Source organism: Balaenoptera ricei, chromosome 9 (genome assembly GCF_028023285.1).
Source record: "Balaenoptera ricei isolate mBalRic1 chromosome 9, mBalRic1.hap2, whole genome shotgun sequence".
Classification (NCBI taxonomy): Eukaryota; Metazoa; Chordata; class Mammalia; order Artiodactyla; family Balaenopteridae; genus Balaenoptera; species Balaenoptera ricei.
The window spans coordinates 27,744,071-27,764,794 of record NC_082647.1 but is presented as its reverse complement, the minus strand read 5'-3'; the positions used below and the strand labels follow the sequence as shown (position 1 = coordinate 27,764,794).

The following is a 20,724-nucleotide window of genomic DNA, read 5'->3' as shown; positions in this document are numbered from 1 at the left end:
TAATGTAAAACACAGTACACTAGGCCAAACTAGTTCTCCATAAATTTGAACATTCTGCTTAAGGAAGGTTCACATGAATGTATGTAGCTGTCATCCATGAAACTGACCTCAAAAGATTCAAAAGAAAAAATAGATCACAATGCCTGAATAGAAATAAAAGTTACCTTGCCTTCGTAGTTCATTTTTAACAGCTTCAACACCTCCTGTTTTTTCAATGAAGTCATATATAACTTTTGATGTTTCTCTGTCTTTAAGTTGTGCCTCTGAGATTCCACACAGATCAAAAAGATTCTTCAATTCTGGATCCAAATTATTCAGCTACAACAGACAAAATAACTGCTAACTATAAAACCTATGTCAAATTTTTTACAATAGCAAGTTGAAATATTATTCTCATATCTATGCCCTTTATGAAATTATTTTCTTTTATGTTTATAAATTTTTAATATAGTTAGATTATTTATATGCTAACTAAACTGTCTTACAAAAAACAGAAAAGATAAGAACAAAGAATACGTTTTATATTTTATTTCGTCTCTTTGTTCCCTACCTTTAAAAAGAAGGCATCTCATTTAAATTTTTACTAATCCTTTCATGACTCAGACATCTATAATGCTCACCTACTATTCCACCTTGTCTGAAATAAGATTTAGGTATAATCACAAATAACCACAAAAAAAGTAAATCATTTGAAAATTTGAGGTCAAGGACCTCTTTATGACCCAAGCACCCTGGTACAGTGCCCAACACAAAAAGGCACTCAAAAACATTGTGGTGTTAACATTGTAGTTCTAACAAAAATAACCAAAATAATTTTTGACCCCAATCACAAATAATATTTCTTTCCAAAATAATTTTTCCAAACCCTGATTATCTGCCAAATGTTAAATATGTAACTTAGGTAACCAAGTTTCAACTATTTTGCTCACAATGCTATAAATTAATGAATAATGAAATTGCCAAAAAGAATAGTAGAATAAAAAGATCTAGATAATTTTAACAACTGGATATTCAGAATTTGATTATAGTACTTTCCAGTAATTTGGCATATATTCCCCTCGAATGATCACTTTGCAGAAATAATTTTCTTCTCTTGGCTTTCAAAACATAGAGTTTTTACATTATAGTAGATAAAGCCAAGGAGTTAAAAAAAACTTTCTCTTTAGAGACAGCCATCAACGACAGAACAATCTATGATTTAAAACCTCAGTGGAATATGAACATAAATACAAGCACATTCCAATAAACACTAGAGTTACCAAAAATGAAAAGAATAAAAGTCTAAAGACAGGCCATGACGTTCCCACATATTTAGAATAATAATGTTTATGACTTGAAAAGACACTTACATCAAAGCCAGTATTCGGATCCCAACCAACATGTCCAATGTGCCTAAAGCAGTAGATAGAAAAATATAGAAAAATAAAATGCATAAATGGCATTAAAAATCTAATATATATGAAATCCAATCCACTCAGTGAATTTTTGGCCTGAACTAATAGTTCTCATAGACATAACCATATTGAGGGAAAAACTGTACAAGCAGTCAAGGAACCAGGATTCTAGCCCAGGCTCTGCTACTAATTGAGCCTTAACATTTTTGCACAATCTTTCTGAGTATCCATTTCCTTAACTGACAAACTAGCATAAGAACACAAGCATTATATGTATGAGAGGACAGGAGTTTTGTAATGAAGTAATGAAATAATGGGTAAGGGAATGCTTGAAATATGTCAAATAAATACCAAAGGTTTGATGCCTACTATACACTGAGTGTGTCTTCCGAAAATTCCTATCTTGAGACCTAATCCCCAATGTGATAGTTCTTGGAGATGAGGATTTGGGGAGGTCATGAGAGTGGATTCCTCAGGAATGGGATTGGTGCCCTTAAGAAAGAGGCCCTGGAGAGCTCTCTCACCCTCTTCCAACATGTGAAGACACAGTGAGAAGATGGCTGTCTATGAACCAAGAAGTGGGACCTCACAAGACACCGAATCTTGCCTGCCTCTTCCTTTCTCACAGCCTCCAGAACTGTGAGAAATAAATTTCTGTTGTTTATAAGCTACCCAGTCTATATAGTATTCTGTTAGCAGCCCAAACAGATTAGGACAATGCTTTTAGGCAATTTCCAAATATAATTTATAGGGAAAAGTGAGATTTCATTTTCATGTCCAACAATTAGTTGAAAAAACAACTCTAATTTTTCTTTTCTCATGGCTGGAAAAGTAAATAAACTAAGATCAATAAAACGTCTATTGAGCAATAGCCTTTAAAAAACTCCAACAAAATTTATAGCTAAAAAGGTATGCAAGTGATAAATATAAGGGTTCTCCCAAAAAGCAAACCAAACTTTCTAACAATTTAAAAAATCAAGAGCAGAAATGAGCAAATCAAAAGTAAAGGTAAGAATAATAAAAGAACTGTCTTACTGGAAATTGCTTGGTGTTCCAATATCTGCCTTAGTTAATCTCTTCTTTTTAGCTTTTCCTTTTTTCTTTTCTTTGGTATGGGAGATGTTGTTGACTTGTGGCCCATAAAATCTATTTGTTGTAATTTCTGGATTTTTTATGTCAACTGTTGCCATGGGTAGATTAGGACCTGCAAATAAAGTCAAAATAATATAAAAGGGATATAATTTAAGATAACAATTATTACAATCATAATTTATAATTTAAATATTTTTTTTCTGCGGTAGGACCACTTCATTACTGTAAATTATTTAAATTTTAAACGTGCATGTTAATTTTTTATAAATAATTTCAAAAATTCCTAAATTTCCAAAGTCTACAATAAATTCTTAAACAAATTAGCATAGATACATTATTTCAAAGCAAACTCTTTTTATAACATTAAATCTCATGAAGAATATAAATTTTCAATAAGAATTTAAATTCAATTGATCTGATCCATCAAATTTTGACTATAACAGCCTCACATCCAACACATTACTCATTGGTAAAGTGGCTTATATTACATAGGAAGAGTAAAAGAAGCATCTACTTTGTTTTAAATCTAGTAAAGAAGTCTAGTCTTCTTTATTTCAACTTTATTAGTCTATGACGAAAAACACTTATACAAATATTACTACCATTTTTTTCCAAAACTGTCATACTTAAGTCTAGTAGTATTCTCCCCATTATTATACATACACTTTGGCTATCAGAAGTACAGAGCTCAAATATTTAAAATAGAAAAATTCTCAAAACATTCCATCTTCCACAAGGATCAACAGTAAAAAGATCTCAGGCATCTTCAGGTATTATTAATAGCATCTTCAGGAATGACACTAAACATAGCACACAAAAATTTGTTTTATAATTCACAAAAGTATTTTGGTCTTAAAAGTATGAGAGTCTGAACGAAATATATTCATCTTAAAAATTCCTTAAAAAATTTAACCAAAGGGCAACACATGTTCCTTAGATATCCCATTTTAACATAGGATTCTCTGACATAACTTCCTATTAGACCAAATTCCTCTGAGATGATTATATTAATGATGACTTTTAAAATACTGTATAAAATATAATCACTACTGTGCAGAGAAACAGTCAACATAGCAGGCCTGAGACTGCTATCTTTAGAAAGCCCTGCTTTGCAAGGTTGGCCCTTAGCTGGCATCTAGGATCTAGGATTTCAAGAGGGTTCCCATTATCCCCTGATAAGATGGGCTCATTGTGTCTCAACTATTTGTGCTAACAGTGTGGTTTATGCTGAATACTTGCTTGCCCTCTGGGAGTCTAGAATCTTGGTATGTCCTAGACAGAAGATGCCCACGTGACTAGCCCTCAATAAACCCTAGGCACTGAGCTTCTCCTTTAAACAACATTTCATGTGTGTTGCAACAATTCATTGCTGGAGACATTAAGCATATCCCCTGTGACCAATGAGAGAATACTCTTGGAAGCTTGTGTGTAGTTTCCCCCAGACTTAACCCCATGTGTCTTTCCCTTTTGTTAATTTTTGTTTTCTATCCTTTCACTGTAATAAATCTTTGCCATGAGTACCACTATGTGCTCAGTCCTGTGAGCCCTAATGAATCACCAACTGGAGGGGTGGTCTGTGGAATCCCCAACACAAGCATAGACTGGCAGACAGAAATCCCAAGACATTACAGGCTAATGTATATTGAGTGATCACTAAATGCCAACTTGACTATAATTCTTCAATTATGCTGAAAACCTCAAATGCATCCTATTCATAAAAGTTGTCTGAAATAAAATATTTACCTATATGGGAAATTATATATAACTAATTTTCTCTCCCTCAACTCTACTATTAAAGACGAAATAGAGTTAAAATAAAATTATAAATGCCATCTGCCACTTTATCAAACAATTTTGAAAGAGGTGCAAAATTCAGCTATTTTCCCTTAATATTCAAAGTCTAATTACGTAAGTATAATATGTAAATGTCTAAAGTTCTATTTATAATTTCACACAAAATTCCATGGGAAGTTGCTCATATTGGCAAGAAATAAAAATTCTTCTTGGAAAAAATGGAAGCTAGTGAACAATACGGATAAAACATTTAAAAGCTGATTCAGTGTCAAGGAATAATCTGAAAATAACTGGATCAAAAGTTAAAGGTTAGTTAAGCAATATAGAAGGCTTATTAAATAGTAGATAAAGAACTGGATTTTCAAATTGGTTCAGATTCAAGATTTCAGAATTCACTGTAGTTTCACAAAATAAGGGACTTATTAAAAATATCCAGAATTTGAGCGTTAGAGGGTTGAATTGGGGTGATACTAATATCTTCATTGACTTAATCTAGTGTTATGTTTTCACTTCTCATTCTTCCCTTTCTGCTTTCTCTCTTCTTATAGTTTATCATTACCAATCATCATCAGCAACACCATCGAAATTAAGATGTTGCAAATTATTACTCTCTTATCTTTACACTTAATAACATTTAAGAACTTCCTTAAGAGAGATTTAGGTAAGTCAGAGTTAGGCACTCTCTTTATACATGTCATCCTTCCTGAAATAGGTGTCCAAACAGTAATAATGAAGGAACAACCAGATTCACCATTAAAAAATAACAAAAAATTTGGGAATTCCCTGGCGGTGCAGTGGTTAGGACTCTACGCTTCCACTGCAGGGGGCCCGGGTTCGATCCCTGGTCAGGGAACTAAGATCCCTCGAGCCATGTGGAATGCCAAAAAAATGAAAACAAAAATTTTAAAATTATAATAGTTTTTAGGAAAAAAACAAAAATAAAAACCTTTTGATGCTACTTCAGTTTACATAAAAGTAACCAATTATACTATGGATGTCCTAAATGGTATAAAGTTGGTAAGGTTAATAGTTTAATAGTTTAAATTATCCAAACCAGTAAATTCTTTTCTGGGAAACAATAAAGTTAAGGTTCTTATAAGCCTGATTTATAACTCACTAGAGAAAATAACTCAGCCATCTCTGAAGAAAGCTCAAGGATGAAGAGGACAGAAATAAAATATAAGTGATACGCAGAATGAATACCAAAGCTTCCCCTCCTCTCTCTACCCCAAAATCAGGTGTGGATATATTGTTATGCATCCACCAAGCAGTTCATAAAGCTGTGGCATTAGCTCCTTAGTGTCATTACACCTGAACTTCATTAGTACTGGTTAAAACATTATTTAATTAAGTCTACATAGAAAAATCGATTATAGAGATGTATAGAAAATTGATATTAGCTGGGAAATTGAGAGCTTTTCTAAATCTTTCATTTTACAGATAAAAACTAAGGACAAGAAGAGTCAGGTGACCTGTCTAAAGTCACACAACTAGTGACAAAGGGAAAGGTGGACTCTGATATCTCGGTTCCTACTCCACTACTCTTTCTATTAACTATTATAACTTTGTTCACAAAAGTTAAATGACAAGGTGATTGATAATGCTAACTTTACAAATGTTATATTTTATTTCTTTACCAATTTATCAGTTCTCTTAGTCTGCAGTCCAACAGTTCATCATTCAAGAAATACTTATGAATAACTTTCAAAATTTAGAAAAAAGGCCTTTTACACACTTAAGAGATTAGGTATTTGGATATTTCTGTTGACAAGAGTCATTTACTTTACAGTTTGAAGATGTTAGAAAATAAATTTAAAATAATGTTCTAAAGCCCAATTAAATATTTGTTTCAAAAGTGACAGACCAAAAAAGTGATAAGTTGTATAAGGCACAGAGTCATTTTTTAATAAAGTTTATGAAAGATATGGTAACGGAAATACTCAAATCATTTCTAGTAAAGTTTAATTATTCCATTTCTGAAATTACACTCATCCTAAGAACATGTACTAAGTAAACAGATAATAAAGGGGACTGTTTCTCTTCTTTTTCAAAAAGCAGTCTAATGACAAATTACCTTCTTCTTAAGGACAACTGTCAGAGAAAAGATTTTTTAATATTCTCACTGAACAGCATTTCTAGTTAATTTTAAAACTAAAAGAACAAACTAAAGTCTTCCCCTTAATTACATAAAAAGCAGAGAGCTCTCACCAAGGTAAAATAGTTGAGAAATAGCGGGCCTAGAGGCATCTAATGTCAAGCAGTCATGAAGCTGAGAACAAATCATTGGAAAGCATCTAAGCTAAAAGGTGAGACTGACCAATAAAGAAAAAAAAGAAAAATATATGGATTAGGAGTTAATGAGGAAGACACTGAATTGTATTTCAGGAATATATGTTACTTCTACATAAAGTGTCTTTTTAATAGTTACAATTTGAAAAGGTTTGCTCAACTGATCTTCTAAATGAGGATCTGGGACAAAGCTCCTGTATGGACACTGCTAGGCAGTTAAGGTGTCCACTGCCACCTAGTGGCAGTGCAGCAAACGCAAAAAAGTAATATGCCACCTGCAAAATAGTGGTCTCCACACCATGAGGAGAGCAAGGTAACCGACTGCACAGCAGGAGAAAATATTAAAACTTCTATTAATAATTATTTTACGTATATTTTAAAAATAAATAAGTATGCAAATATTGTCAAGACATGCTGTATAATTTCGCATTTTAACAATGCCATTTTTAAAAAACTCTCCTTGTATTTAATGAAAAAAAGTTTGGGACCACTGTATCAAAGGGTTAAAACTTTAGATCTAAAGATTTAAAACCAAGAACAAACTGAGAGAAAGAAACTGCATTTAATTATGAGTATCTCTCTTACTATGGGTAATAAAATCGTTAAGACACCATTGTCACAAAAAGAATATCCAAATTCTATCTATTATGGATTAGGTGCCTTTTCAAAAATATATTTTATATGTATTGAAAAGATTAAATTTTAAAAAAATCATGAACTATTTACATCCTTAACTTTAATTATATTATTTGTACAACATCTACACTTTAAAATCTCAGGCTACTTTCCCCAAAGATGCTACCACTAGGAAGCCTTCTGCACTGGTATTTAATATATGCTCACAGAATGCCAAATAGTTTAATAAATTGAAAAAGACATTAAAATATTGAGCACACAAGGGGAAAAAATTCTAACGCCACATTAAAGGTTCACAGATGAAGGACTTCTGGCTCAGCTGCTTCTGCTTCCTTTGTTTCTGTGACATACTAGCTGCATACCTCAAGGCATGTTACTTACTCTCTCCAGGTCTCAGTTTTTCCTTCAAAATCATCTTGACACAGCACAGTGGTTAAGGGGGCGGGCTCTTGAGTTAGAACACTGGAGACTGAATCTTGCTCCACTTTCCTAGTTTTGTGACCCTGAGCAAGTTACCTATTTGTGCCTGTTTACTCATCTGAAGTAGGGATAATAGCAGCTACTTCATATGGTTTCTGGACAGTGCCTGGCAGGTAGTAAATGATCATTAAATACTAGCTGCTATTATTATCACTGTCACTGTCTTCATCATGATAACTGTACTGATTAAGCACCATGCTAAACACTTGGATTACTTCATTTATCTCCAAGCAGCTATAACGTAAGTATTAAAAATTTCCATTTAAAAGAGAAAGTCAAAGTATACAACACTTGGCACATGATAAGCACTACTGAAGGTATAGTCAGATTTTTTTTAAATTATACTAAAGTAAGTAAACCAAAATTTAATACAGCAATATTTGGTTCATGTTTTTGTATCAGGAAAACAAATTTAAGGACAAAATCAGAAGGCAATATATTGGTTTAAAAGAAAAAATACCCAACAACCACTAACAGTTGTCATATATTAAGGACTCTGTACTATATTAAGTGTTTCCCTGAATAATCATTCTAAATTCTGATGAGAGAATTTGAGATGCCTTTAAAAAGCAGCAGCTATTTTCCCGATTATAACAAAGGCTCCTGAGCAATGGTTCTTTACTATCATAGGGTCAGGGGTCCCATTTCAATCTGATGAAATCCACGGATCCTCTCTCCCCAGAGAAAAGAACATATATACTTATCATATTGGGCACAAAGTTTCAGCGAGGGTTTATGGGGCCCAGGATGAGACTCTATGCCCTAGAGATCTGGGACCTTGGTATTCTGCTTTTATTCTCTGCTATAAATATATATATTTTAAATAAATGAATCCACATTACTTCAAGTATTCATTAGCAAATTAAGGAGAATTATGTACAGCTACTATGTGTTCTAAACACACCAGCACAGTAAGCACAGCTACTATTTGTTTAAACACACCAGAATAGTTAAGTGTTCATTCTGAAAGGGGCTAGTTTTATATTCCCAGTGTGAAATAATCCTTTGAAATAAGAAAAAAAAAAGACTAACATGAAAGTAGGAAATGAACAAATATGTTAGATAAAATTTACCACTTTTAAGGAAGACATTAAGACCAGGTTGTACAATTTCTAAACTTAAACAACTGTGAAAAAAGAATTAAGATATAAGAAATAGTGATATTCACCCTATATAGTCTTCCCTCATCCTAGAAAAAAGCCAAAGAATAGTACATTTCTAAGTCCCATCTGTTATTTATTTTAAAATAAGAACACAATAAACTACAGTATTTAATCGTAGATATTAAATACTAGGTATTAATGTATGATACATGTTTCCACAAGGATTAAATTATAATCTAAAATCTTTTTGATCAATAATTATCACAGAGCTTACCGTTTGGGGGGTCTCGTCTTTTCTCTGTTAGGAAATAAATTAAAGGAATATTATTAGACATATGCAATACAAAAATCAACATAAAAAAATCAACTCATCTAAACTGTCTTATTCCTACGTCCATATATAAGTGGTTAACAAGTTTCTCTGAGGAACTGACATCTGAGCAGACATTTGAATAAAGCAAGAAAGGGAACAACATATTGAAAGGCCCTCAGGAGGGAATAGCATTAAGGAACACCATAGTACCGGACTGCAGTGACCCAAAGGAAGAGTGGAAGGAGAGAAGTCAGAAGGAGAACCAGGGAACTGGAGCGTGTAGGGTCCCACAGGTCATGGGTTAAGGAATATAGATTGTGTTCTATATATGATAGGAAGCTCTTATAGGTTTTTGGATAGGGGAAGTGACATGATCCAATCTATGTTTTTAAAAGTTGTGCCTGGTTACTATGTGGGAAAGAGCTACTAGGGGGCATACAGTGACAGCAGGGAGACGAGTGAGAGCTAGGGTAGTCCAGATGACAGACAATGGTAGCTTGGATTAGGGTGGTAGCAACAGAAGTGGTGAGAAACAGATCCAGGACTTGTTTTTGAAGATAGAGAAAATGGGACTCACTGATAGGGTTTACGAAGAACCACTGTGAGCCAGACTGACAAGGCGGAGCCAATGCCTTTTACTGGGATGGGGAAGGCTAGGAGAAGAGTAGGAGCAGGTCTAACCGGGGCTTGGGGAACATGGATCAAGTGTTCTGCTCACACATACTAGGTCTGAAGGCTATTCTGACACCCAACTGGAGCACACAAGTCTGAAAGTCAGGGGCGAGGTCAACAGGATAGATAAAACTTTGGGAGTCAGCAGTATATAGACAGTGTTCAAAGCTATGGGACTGAATGAAAGCATAAAGATAATGAAAATACCTAGAGATGCCTGAGCTATGGGGCAGATCAAAATAATACTTAGAAGCTGTAGCCAATTAAGTAGGAGTAATACCAGGAGAACTTCTATTCACCCTTTGCATTCATACTCTTACATACCAGGTTTGACACAATTTTGGTTTCAAGAAAGCTCAAAACTGGTTGAAGAATTTTCAACAAATATAATTTCCACAGATTTTTCTAATACAAAATTTTCCAAAATTATAAGACAAATACCCATAAATAATAATATAATAAAATATTTAGTTTATAAACAGCCACAATCCTAAAATTAATAGGATTTAATTGAGGGACAAGTTGAAAATCCTGGCAATGGGAAATATAAATGTATTACTCCATCTGGTGGTCTGATGAAGTAATTTTCTGAAACATTTGATGTAAGCACGCCCTATCTAATGTCAATGAATGTCAAATCTCCAATTTCCAAGGTGATGTTACCTCTGCATTCACAGAGGAAATACTTCTTAAATTGGCGGTGACACAAATATGGAAATATGCTGAGATAATGTAAGGTTCAGAGTATAAGTTCTAAAAAGCAATTACTTAGAAACATGACACTATCCTGGCTTGAGAGCCATTCTTATGCAAAAAAGAGGTTTGGTTGAACTAAGAAGAATGCGAGTTAATGGTGTGATGTATTTGCTAGAAACATTAGCAGAACAGTGTTTAATCATATTAGGGGACGTTTTTAGTATCACAGTACTAGTCATACTACTGTTGGATTATTGTGTTCAAATCTGGACATCATATTTGAGCTGGACCATTTTCTCAAATCTGGATCATTTGAAGAAGACAAAAATGTACAGGGCATTCAGAGCACAGTATATAGTGCTCTGAATACAGTATGATGAGTCTGTAAGTTATATGGTATGATGAGTCTATAAATCATATCATGTGAGGAATAAGAAACTGGAACTGGTTAAGCTAAAGAAGTGTAGGCCTAAGGAGGGCATGGTAGATGGCTTCCAACATTAAATGGCTAATGGAAGGAAAAGAAAACACTAATTCTTTGTTGCTCCAAAAGTTGGACCCCATGCATCTAAGTTAAAGAGAGGCAAGGTTGCAGGTTGACTTAGCATGAAGGGGCTACCCAACAATGAATCAGCTGTCTCCCGTATGTTGTGATCTTTCTGCTTCTGAAAACACTATGCCTAAAAGCTTAGGAATTGTATAAAACAGAATTCCCATACCAGTTAAAAGACACCTTCAAGTGACCTACCTATTTCAAAAGTCAATTATTCTATATTTTAAGAAGTATTTTTTACTTTTTTTTAATTGAAAATGTCACACAGTTTGACTAAAAGAAGTCCCAGGGAGCCCCTGGCCTGGCACCACAACATGTCATTGAAATAAGAACTGAACCGTGAATTATTCCACAGAATTAAATTCTCCCACAGCATGGAATCAAGTGGTAAATACCCTTGGCCCCAAAAGGAAGTAACAAAAAACAATAGGCTCCTAATAATTCTCCTATTCACTCATTACAAGGGGGATATATAAGATGGCAGTAAGTGAGGCAACAACTTAGTTCATTTTATTTTCATTTTTACATTACCTTCCTCTCGGAAACCCATTAAAATAACAATAAACATATATAAAATGTAACACATATGTTTACATTTCTGTTTTCAGGATCCAGTGCCTTCCTTTTTCATGACTTATTTCCTCCTATTGGTAAAGCACATCCTTGAATACAGTGATTTTCAGACTGGGGTAACATGTATACTTGGATGTACAGACTTTTCAAGGAATATAAGGGCATGGTTAGTTTTAAGGGGATTTATTTGCTGATCTCAACTCCCGTATGTTATTTCTCCTAAAAGTGATCTGCTTAAGAAGATGATTTTGGAGAGGTTCACCTTTCCTAATCACCCTTCTCCCACGTTACAACAGAAAGGCCTGGTATGTGACAGCTGTCAAATAGTTCTACATCAATGAATTTAAAGCTTTACACTATCCTGCATCATTCTCTAATTGTCTTATATGTATTAAAGTCTCATGCATTAAACTAAGTTCCTTATGATTTTACAATATACAACATTAGGGACAAAATAGAGACAAGGCAATGTTTACAGATCTTGTTTGCAACTTTGCTTATTTGCTTCTAGCCTTGCCTGAAGTATTTGTTCACAAACTATAAAATATTTTTGTAAATATAAGTTACAAATAATGTCATAAAAATGCAAATTTAAGAGTCAGTATATGTAAAATGTTATCAACAGAACAGGTTATTGGAATGAGTTCTTTAATAAATCTGAAAAAAAATCAGCTCTCAATAAAAATAGTATTTCTTGTAAGGTAAGGATTAGCAACCTGTTTTTTGTAAAGGGCCAGATATGCATCACATAGTCTTTGTCATAACTAGACAACTGTGTTGTAGAAAAAAAGCAGCCAAAGACAATATGTAAACCAACAAGCATAGCTGTTTTTCAATAAAACCTTATTTACAAAAACAGATGGCAGGCCAGATCTGCCCCATGAGCCATAGCCAGCTCCTGTTTAAAGGAATTTTTTTAAAAAAAGTTTACCAGATTTCCTTTGTCGCCGACCCAACAAGTCTGTAACTGCTTTTCGAAATTTTTTTGCTTCTTCTTCACTGGCAAAATTAAGGGCAACTTGACAGGTCTGAAATATTTTCATCAAAAAAGGTAAACAACAAAAACCACAAATTTAGCTTTACTTAACAAAAAAATTAATAACCAATAGAAGTACACTCTGAAGAAGAAAAGCTTCACTTTATTAGCAGACAAGAACTTACTTTATGACCTGAATAACTTAAGAAGGCAAAAAGCATAGAGAAGGTAGAGTAAAAGAGTACTATTAGAGAGGTTACCTATCACAGTAGATACTCAAATGTTAAACTGAATACTTCATTTTCAATTAAAAAAAACGAAATAGTAAATAGAATTTGATCCTTCAAAAGAGCTCTATAAACATTTGGATTTGAAAAGGCAAACACTGGAAACACTGACCAAACGCAGATCAAGTCTTATCTCTGTTTTTCAGGTATTATTTAAATTATAACCTTAATTCATGTAAATTATTAAAAGTGGGGAAACACACTGACATTATTATGGCATTTAGTCCACACTTTTATATATGTACATATATTCATATACAATCCAGAAAAATGTGAAAAATAACAAATAAGGAAGAAAATGCTTTTTGAAAAGATGGACATATCATCTAATCCAACCTTTTATTGTAGAAAATTTAGGAAATACAAATATGAAAACAAAAAAAATTAAAGTCACCCATAATCCAGTCACTCAGACAAGTCCTGAGTATATGGTATAAAAATCCTTCTAACATTGTCCCTAAGTATAGGCAATCAATTTTTAAAATTCTGTTTTTCCCCCTACTTATTGTATTTTAGTACTCTTCTAAATCATAAACTATTCTTTCACAAAATAATGTGAACAGCAATATAATCTTCAATTTTTAAAAGCTGCCATGGATTAGTGGTTTCACTTTTATAGATAAGAAAACTAAAACTCAAGAGAGGTTAAACTATTTGTCCAAAGTCACATAGAGGTAAAACTATCTGACTAAAGACAGAGAAGATGAAAAAACAAACCTCTTTTCTACATACCCAATTACATTTACAGTACTCTTTGAAACCTTTCTTTTTTTTCCCTTAAAATCTTAGCCATTGCTTCCTACTAAGCCATAATACCTGTGAAGAGGCTTTTAAAAGTAAAAGAATTTTTTATATTTTATACAATGTTTACACAAAAAGCTCATAAATACTTTCCATAGACAAATGTAACAGTAATTACATTAAACAGGGCAATAAAGAAAATATGACTTACATCTCCAGCAAAGGTATGAAAATATCCTCTAGGACTATTATATACAAAGTTATTGTATAGCTCTTGTTCCCACAATAGTTTCCCATCCTAGAAAAAAGTAAAAGTTAAAGTAAGAATTACCAATAAGATAACCTCTAGGAAAAAAAAAACAAAACCACAAATAAAAACAAAGCAGATGGGACTTCCCTGGTGGCACAGTGGTTAACAATCCACCTGCCAATGCAGGGAATGTGGGTTCAGTCCCTGGTCCGGGAAGATCCCACATGCCATGGAACAACTAAGCCCATGTACCACAACTACTGAGCCTGCGCTCTAGAGCCCGCGAGCCACAACTACTGAGCCCACGCACCACAACTACTGAAGGCCGTGCACTCTAAGGCCCGCGTGCTGCAACTACTGAACCTGCATGCTGCAACTACTGAAGCCCGCGTGCCTAGAGCCCGTGCTCTGCAACAAGAGAAGCCAGGGCAATGAGAAGCCCACGTGCCACAACGAAGAGTAGCCCCCACTCGCCACAACTAGAGAAAGCCCGCGCGCAGCAACGAAGACCCAATACAGCCAATTAAAAAAAAAAAAAAGCAGATGACATATTAAAGAAACTGTTCATATTAATCCTAGTTTTTACATACACACAGACCACATATATGTATAATACATAAGTAATATATCACATAATTTAGTTAGTAACAGTGAATACTGGATGTTTCTTTCATAAAAACTACATATCAAGTGAGTTGAATTCAGTATGCTAAGATATAATCTCATTAGCCAAGCATTTCCAAATACAGTTACTTGGTCAAATACATAACCAAACACTTACTAGATCATCAACGTTAGATAGAAGGGGTAGGATACTTTTATACATGCACTGATTATCAATGCATAGTTCCATCAGCAGCACTTAGACTGTATGCTATCAAATATTACAGAAGGACTTCATTCTTTTCCTCCATTCTGTAGATGCTGCTGGGAGGGTCAAATAAGCCTTCTCTGTACTGCTCATTAACAATCTTTGAATTCCTAAGTTTTGTAGAGTGGTCTCCTAATTAAACACTGGTATAAACAGTATCAATCAGGTGCAGGAGACTGAGGATTAAAGTGCACCAAGGTTAAACTATGGTTAAGGGATCCATGGTGATTGTAGTATTGATAGCTGCAGTACAAGAAATATAATTAACCTTAATACCAAAGGTGGCTAATTGCAAGTATTTAGCAATGGCTATCTATAATTGGAGATGAATGGTTAGAGAAATATAATCATTGCCTTACTCTGAAATGCAAGGTTCTACATAGACCACAATTTTTTTAAAAAAATATTTATTTATTTATTTATTTATTTATTTATTTAGGGCTGCGTTGCGTCTTCGTTGCTGTGCGCGGGCCTTCTCTAGTTGCGGCGAGCGGGGGCTACTCCTCACTGCGGTGTGCGGGCCTCTCACTGCACTGGCCTCTCCTGTTGTGGAGCATGGGCTCTAGGCGCGTGGGCTTCAGTAGTTGTGGCACTCAGGCTCAGTAGTTGTTAGACCACAATTTTAAAATATTTTAAAATGTTGTACACACATTATGACCATTATAATGGAATCCCTATCTTCTCAGTGGAGTTATACGTACATTTGATTTCTAAACAGTGCTTCTCCTTGGTGGTGAAAAATAAATATATCAAAGGACTTAGGAGTGTCTTTCAAACTATGCATGCGTTCCCCATCCCCCAGAATCACTGCCATAGTAAGTAAGCTACTGTTAGTAACAGGAGTATGCCACATCTCTCAGCTGTCTTGGGGTATGCAGAAGGGGATGTTACAAATTTCTAATGTACAAAGTGCAGTAACTTCAATCTCATTTAATCTCAGGGAAATACTCTGCAACAGATCCAGATGGTTATCCCATTTTACAAATAAGTAAGCCGGAGCCCAGAGAAGTAAAACAGTTTGAATACAATCTATCTAACCATAAGTATTGTCCAGGAGTTCAAACTCAGTTTTATTTTTCTGTAACTACAATCCCATTACACTTACAGCCACATATGAATATTAAGCAAGGAGGCTTACCCACGGAAAAGATTTTAAAAGATAAAGGGAGACTTCATCTCAGCAAAAAAATTATTTTTACAGTGACTATCAGAGATGAATTCCTGACAAAGGGCATCCAATCTAAGACAAGGTGGATTTATGTTTAAGAGTGAGGGATACAAAGCTGTGAAAATCAGAACACACCTATGTTGACAAACAACATAAAATGGGTAGCAAATACATTATTATAGATATTGTACAATGCTTCAAACCCAGGCTGAAGTAAGTAAGTACACACCAGGCTAAATATACTTTTCTAGTTCTCTGAAAGAACTATATACACTAGTCTGTAATGGACAGGATGGGATAAAAAGAGTATCATTAGAAAAGGAGAGAATGTGGGAAAAGCCCAAGACCCAAAGGAATAAAAACAGACAAACCAACAAGACCTTTAATGTGCAGACAGATAAAATGGGGAACTATTCATGTTCTGGTTTAGGATGTATTCCCAATTTGGTCACAGTGCCCACGGTTCAATATCTAAAACCAAACTTCACTCTTCTAGTATTAATTTAAGTAGAATATAAATATTACATACAGGATAAATGAATCTATACTATTATAAATTACAATTGAGGTAGAAAACCCAATCACCTACAGTTTAAGTGGAAGCAAAATAAAACTCACCTTGATATCAAATATTCTTAAAAAATAAGATCTCTGTGGATTGTCCTTAACAAGACAAGCAACACCACTGCACTTCTTTGACCACATACAGTTCCGATCTGCTGCATATAACTGCACCACTGCTGAAGACATAGTCTGCAAAATATAAAATTTATAGCCATTAGGTTCAAAATAACACTAGGATAACCATAGCTTCTGCTAACACCTTGACTGCAATCTCGTGAGAGACACTGAACCAGGACCCCCTGCCAACCTGTTCCTAAATTCTGGACCTGAAGAAATAAACATTTATTGTTATTTTAAACTACTTTTTGAAGTAATTTCTTATGTAGTAATAACTAATATAATAACTATACTAAAAATAATTATTGAAAGCTAACATTCATTGAGGCTTAAAATGTGTAAGGGATGTGCTAATAAGCACTTTTAAATATTGGGCTGGCCAAAAAGTGCCTTCGGTTTTTAAGTAAAAATAAAAGACACATTTTTCATTTTCACCAAGAACTTTATTGAACAACATATTCACCCTTTTATTCCATCTTCCCAAAACTTATCATCTTTTTGAGCAGAGAACTGTTCCAGGTGCCTTTTACAGTCTTCCAGAAAAGTGAAATTTTTTCCATTAAAAGAATTTTGTAAAGACCAAAATAAATGGAAATCTGAAGATGCAATGTCTGGTGAATATGGTGGATGAATCAGAACTTCCCAGCCAAGCTGTAACAGTTTTTGCCTGGTCATCAAAGAAACATGCGGTCTTGTGTTATGCTGATGAAAGATTATGCATTTTCTGTTGACTAATTCTGGACGCTTTTCGTCTAGTGCTGCTTTCAGTTGGTCTAACTGGGAGCAGTACTTGTTGGAATTAATTGTTTGGTTTTCCAGAAGGAGCTCATGATAGAGGACTCCCTTCCAATCCCACCATATACACATCACCTTCTTCGGATGAAGACTGGCCTTTGGTGTGGCTGGTGGTGGTTCATTTCGCTTGCCCCACGATCTCTTCCGTTCCATGTTATTGTACAGTATCCACTTTTCAACACCCATCACAATTTGTTTTAAAAACGGAATGTTTTCATTACGTTTAAATAGAGAATCACATGTGGAAATATGGTCAAGAAGGTTTTTTTCCGCTTAACTTACGTGGAACCCAAACATCAAAGTGATGAACATAAACCAAGCTGGTGCAAATGATTTTCAGTGCTTGATTTGGATATTTTGAGTATGTCGGCTATCTCCCGCGTGGTGTAACGTTGATTGTTCTCAATTAATGTCTCGATTTGATCGCTGTCAACTTCAACTGGTCTACCTGACCATGGAGCATCATCCTGTGTGAAATCTAGAGCACGAAACTTTGCAAACCACTTTTGACACGTTCGATCAGTCACAGCACCTTCTCCATATGCTGCACAAATTTTTTTTGCGTTTCGGTTGCGTTTTTACCTTTCTTGAAATAATAAAGCATAATATGCTGAAAATGTTGCTTTTTTTCTTCCATCTTCAACATTAAAATGGCTACACAAAAATTCACCGATTTTGATAAGTCTTTTTTTAAATGCACACTGATATGACAGCTGTCACATACAATCTAACAAAATTGTTTGCAATGAAGTTAAAGACAACTAAGTGCTACTAGAGCCATCTTACGGAAAAAACCAAACGAACCTTTTGGCCAACCCAATATAACTCAATTGTTATTACTATTATAACCTCACTTTATGCTTGAGAAACCCAAGGTTAAAGAGGATAAATAATTTGCCCAATATCACACAGCTGAGTGGCAGAGTTGAAATTCTAATCCACGCAATTTGTGACTTTAGATCCTGTATTCTTACTCCCTGTACTATATACTGTTTTCCAATAAAATGAACATTTGATCAACAAAGTAGTAGTATCAGTAAAGTGTGACTTCCATAAAGCAGTTAACCCCTTAAGTAAAGGTACTAAGTCAAACCTGAAAGCAAGATTTATGTTTACTAATTACAGTGCTGGACACTTTTAACATATTATCATATTGGAAGATAAATTCTAACATCTCCTTTTTAAAAAATAATTAATTAATTAATTAATTAATTTTTGGCTGTGCTGCGTCTTCGTTGCTGCACGCGGGCTTTCTCTAGTTGTGGTGAGCGGGGGCTACTCTTCGTTGTGGTGTGCTGGCTTCTCATTGCGGTGGCTTCTCTTGCTGCGGAGCACAGGCTCTGGGCGCGCGGGCTTCAGTAGTTGTGGCTCGTGGGCTCTAGAGCACGGGCTCAGTAGTTCTGTCTCGTGGGCTCTAGAGCGCAGGCTCAGTAGTTGTGGCGCACGGGCTTAGCTGCTCCGCGGCATGTGGGATCTTTCCGGACCAGGGCTCGAACCTGTGTCCCCTGCATTGGCAGGTGGATTCTTAACCACTGCGCCACCAGGGAAGCCCAAACATCTCCTTTTTTAAAGATGATAAAACTGAGGGGAAAAAAAGATTTAAAGTGAACTGCACCTGGCCATACAGCTTGAAAGCTATACTGAAGATATGGAAAGTGATTTGAGTGACGACTGTCCCAATTTTCCCAAGGATATACCTAACTAGTATTCTTTTAGATGCACTGTAAAGAAGCTAATTCGTTACATACAACGGACACCTTAGAACGTGCATTAGGGTTTTCCAGTACACCACATTGCCACCTCCCTCATGACTGTATCACGAACCAGTGGAAACTTTCATTTAACTCTAATTTAAGTTTCCCGTATATTATAATCTAGAATGTTAACTATTCAATCCCAGTTTCTGTAAGAGTAATACACCCATTACTGGTACAGCACTTACAAATCTTCTAAAAATGATAATTTTTTCTGATTCAGCAATCTCACTCCTAAATTAGAAATCAAGGAAATAATTTAAAATAAAACCAAAAATTGTATTTTTAATATAAAAACCAAAATAGTTATATGAATATATATTAATTATGGTTTTTTAAATAACCAGAAATAGGAGACAAGTAATTTGGTACATCAGTTCAATGAATACTAGGCACTGTAATAAAAAACAGACTACATTAAGATTTGGAGATGACACTGCTTTGGGTTATTTAACTATGCCTGGGGAATGCCCTCCTTTGACAAGAGAATTCCAAAGACCTATTCCACATGCGAGTCTTTTCTAATAATAATAAAGTCAGAAATGTAAGATCAGTGTACTGCTGGAGATCAGAATTTCAGAAGAACCTTCTTTCCCAGATAACAGTGATCGATGCTGTTTTTAACTTTTGCAGACCAAACTCATCTTTGAATTTCATAGACGGTCATGAACAGGACACAAAGCAGCAGGAAAAGTTCCACAAGAGCCATTTTAAAAATTATGAAGATAGCTTAGAAACTAGGACATTGGGTTTTAAAAAAGTCGATTGAAGAATGTGGGTGTGCCTCTGGCCTGCTCAGAACATACCAGTGTGCTGCAAGTGCAGTCTCAGCATGATACCTCCACAGGTTCCCTGACCCTAAACCCCTAGCACTGAAACCACCAGAAAAATGGATTTTGCATACATTATACAAAGATGTTAAAGACCAAGCTGAAACATTAAAAAATCAGATGGGAAAATTTGTTTTCCAAGGAAAATTCATATAAATTACAGCCTTTTTTAGTATGGTGCTGTCAAACTGCAGTCATTTCTAAAAAAAGCAATTAGTAAACTAGATACCAAGAAAAAGTTTTAAGAATCTTACTTTACTTTTTAACTAGAAAATAAGAAGTTACAGCTTGCAAAAGAAAAAAATGTGCTATTAAATAGAGTCTGAAATTCCATTATGGAAATCCCCTTGCCAAAAGAACCAAATATTAACAATGTAAAACTGTCTGGATGTATATGTGAACTTAATAACAACAACAACAAAACCCCCCAAATCCCATTTAAACATTTACATAAATTTAACACAAAATCTAAAACATCTGCTTTTAAGAAATAAAGACCCTGGAAACAATGTTATAATTTTCCACACAAACGTGTTTGGCATTATAAACAATTCATAAACTTTTAATAATAAAGAACTCAACTAACCAGCAATTTTCAGTAATGGGATTTTCAAAATTTTGCTACAATGTTATTGTCAGTCTAAGTGTGCCTATTTCATTCCTTCTTATCTTAACCTGTCAAAAGTCTGAAAGTTAGGGCTTCCCTGGTGGCGCAGTGGTTGAGAATCTGCCTGCCAATGCAGGGGACACAGGTTCGAGCCCTGGTCTGGGAAGAT

The 20,724-nt window shown here is 34.7% G+C and overlaps 1 protein-coding gene across 3 annotated transcripts in view; it reads right to left on the bottom strand.

Annotated features, from left to right (window-relative positions):
* The window catches only part of WASL (WASP like actin nucleation promoting factor), a 66,247-nt gene that overhangs the window by 17,810 nt on the left and 27,713 nt on the right, over nucleotides 1–20,724 (bottom strand). For all 3 annotated transcript variants that reach the window (XM_059933477.1, XM_059933478.1, XM_059933479.1), the window contains exons 2-8: nucleotides 16,507–16,641; nucleotides 13,811–13,897; nucleotides 12,527–12,623; nucleotides 9,063–9,086; nucleotides 2,430–2,598; nucleotides 1,350–1,392; nucleotides 165–318 (exon numbers count right to left, since the gene is read on the bottom strand). In XM_059933477.1, coding sequence (XP_059789460.1) covers nucleotides 165–318; nucleotides 1,350–1,392; nucleotides 2,430–2,598; nucleotides 9,063–9,086; nucleotides 12,527–12,623; nucleotides 13,811–13,897; nucleotides 16,507–16,641 — 709 coding nt within the window. The remainder of the gene's footprint in view (nucleotides 1–164; nucleotides 319–1,349; nucleotides 1,393–2,429; nucleotides 2,599–9,062; nucleotides 9,087–12,526; nucleotides 12,624–13,810; nucleotides 13,898–16,506; nucleotides 16,642–20,724) is intronic.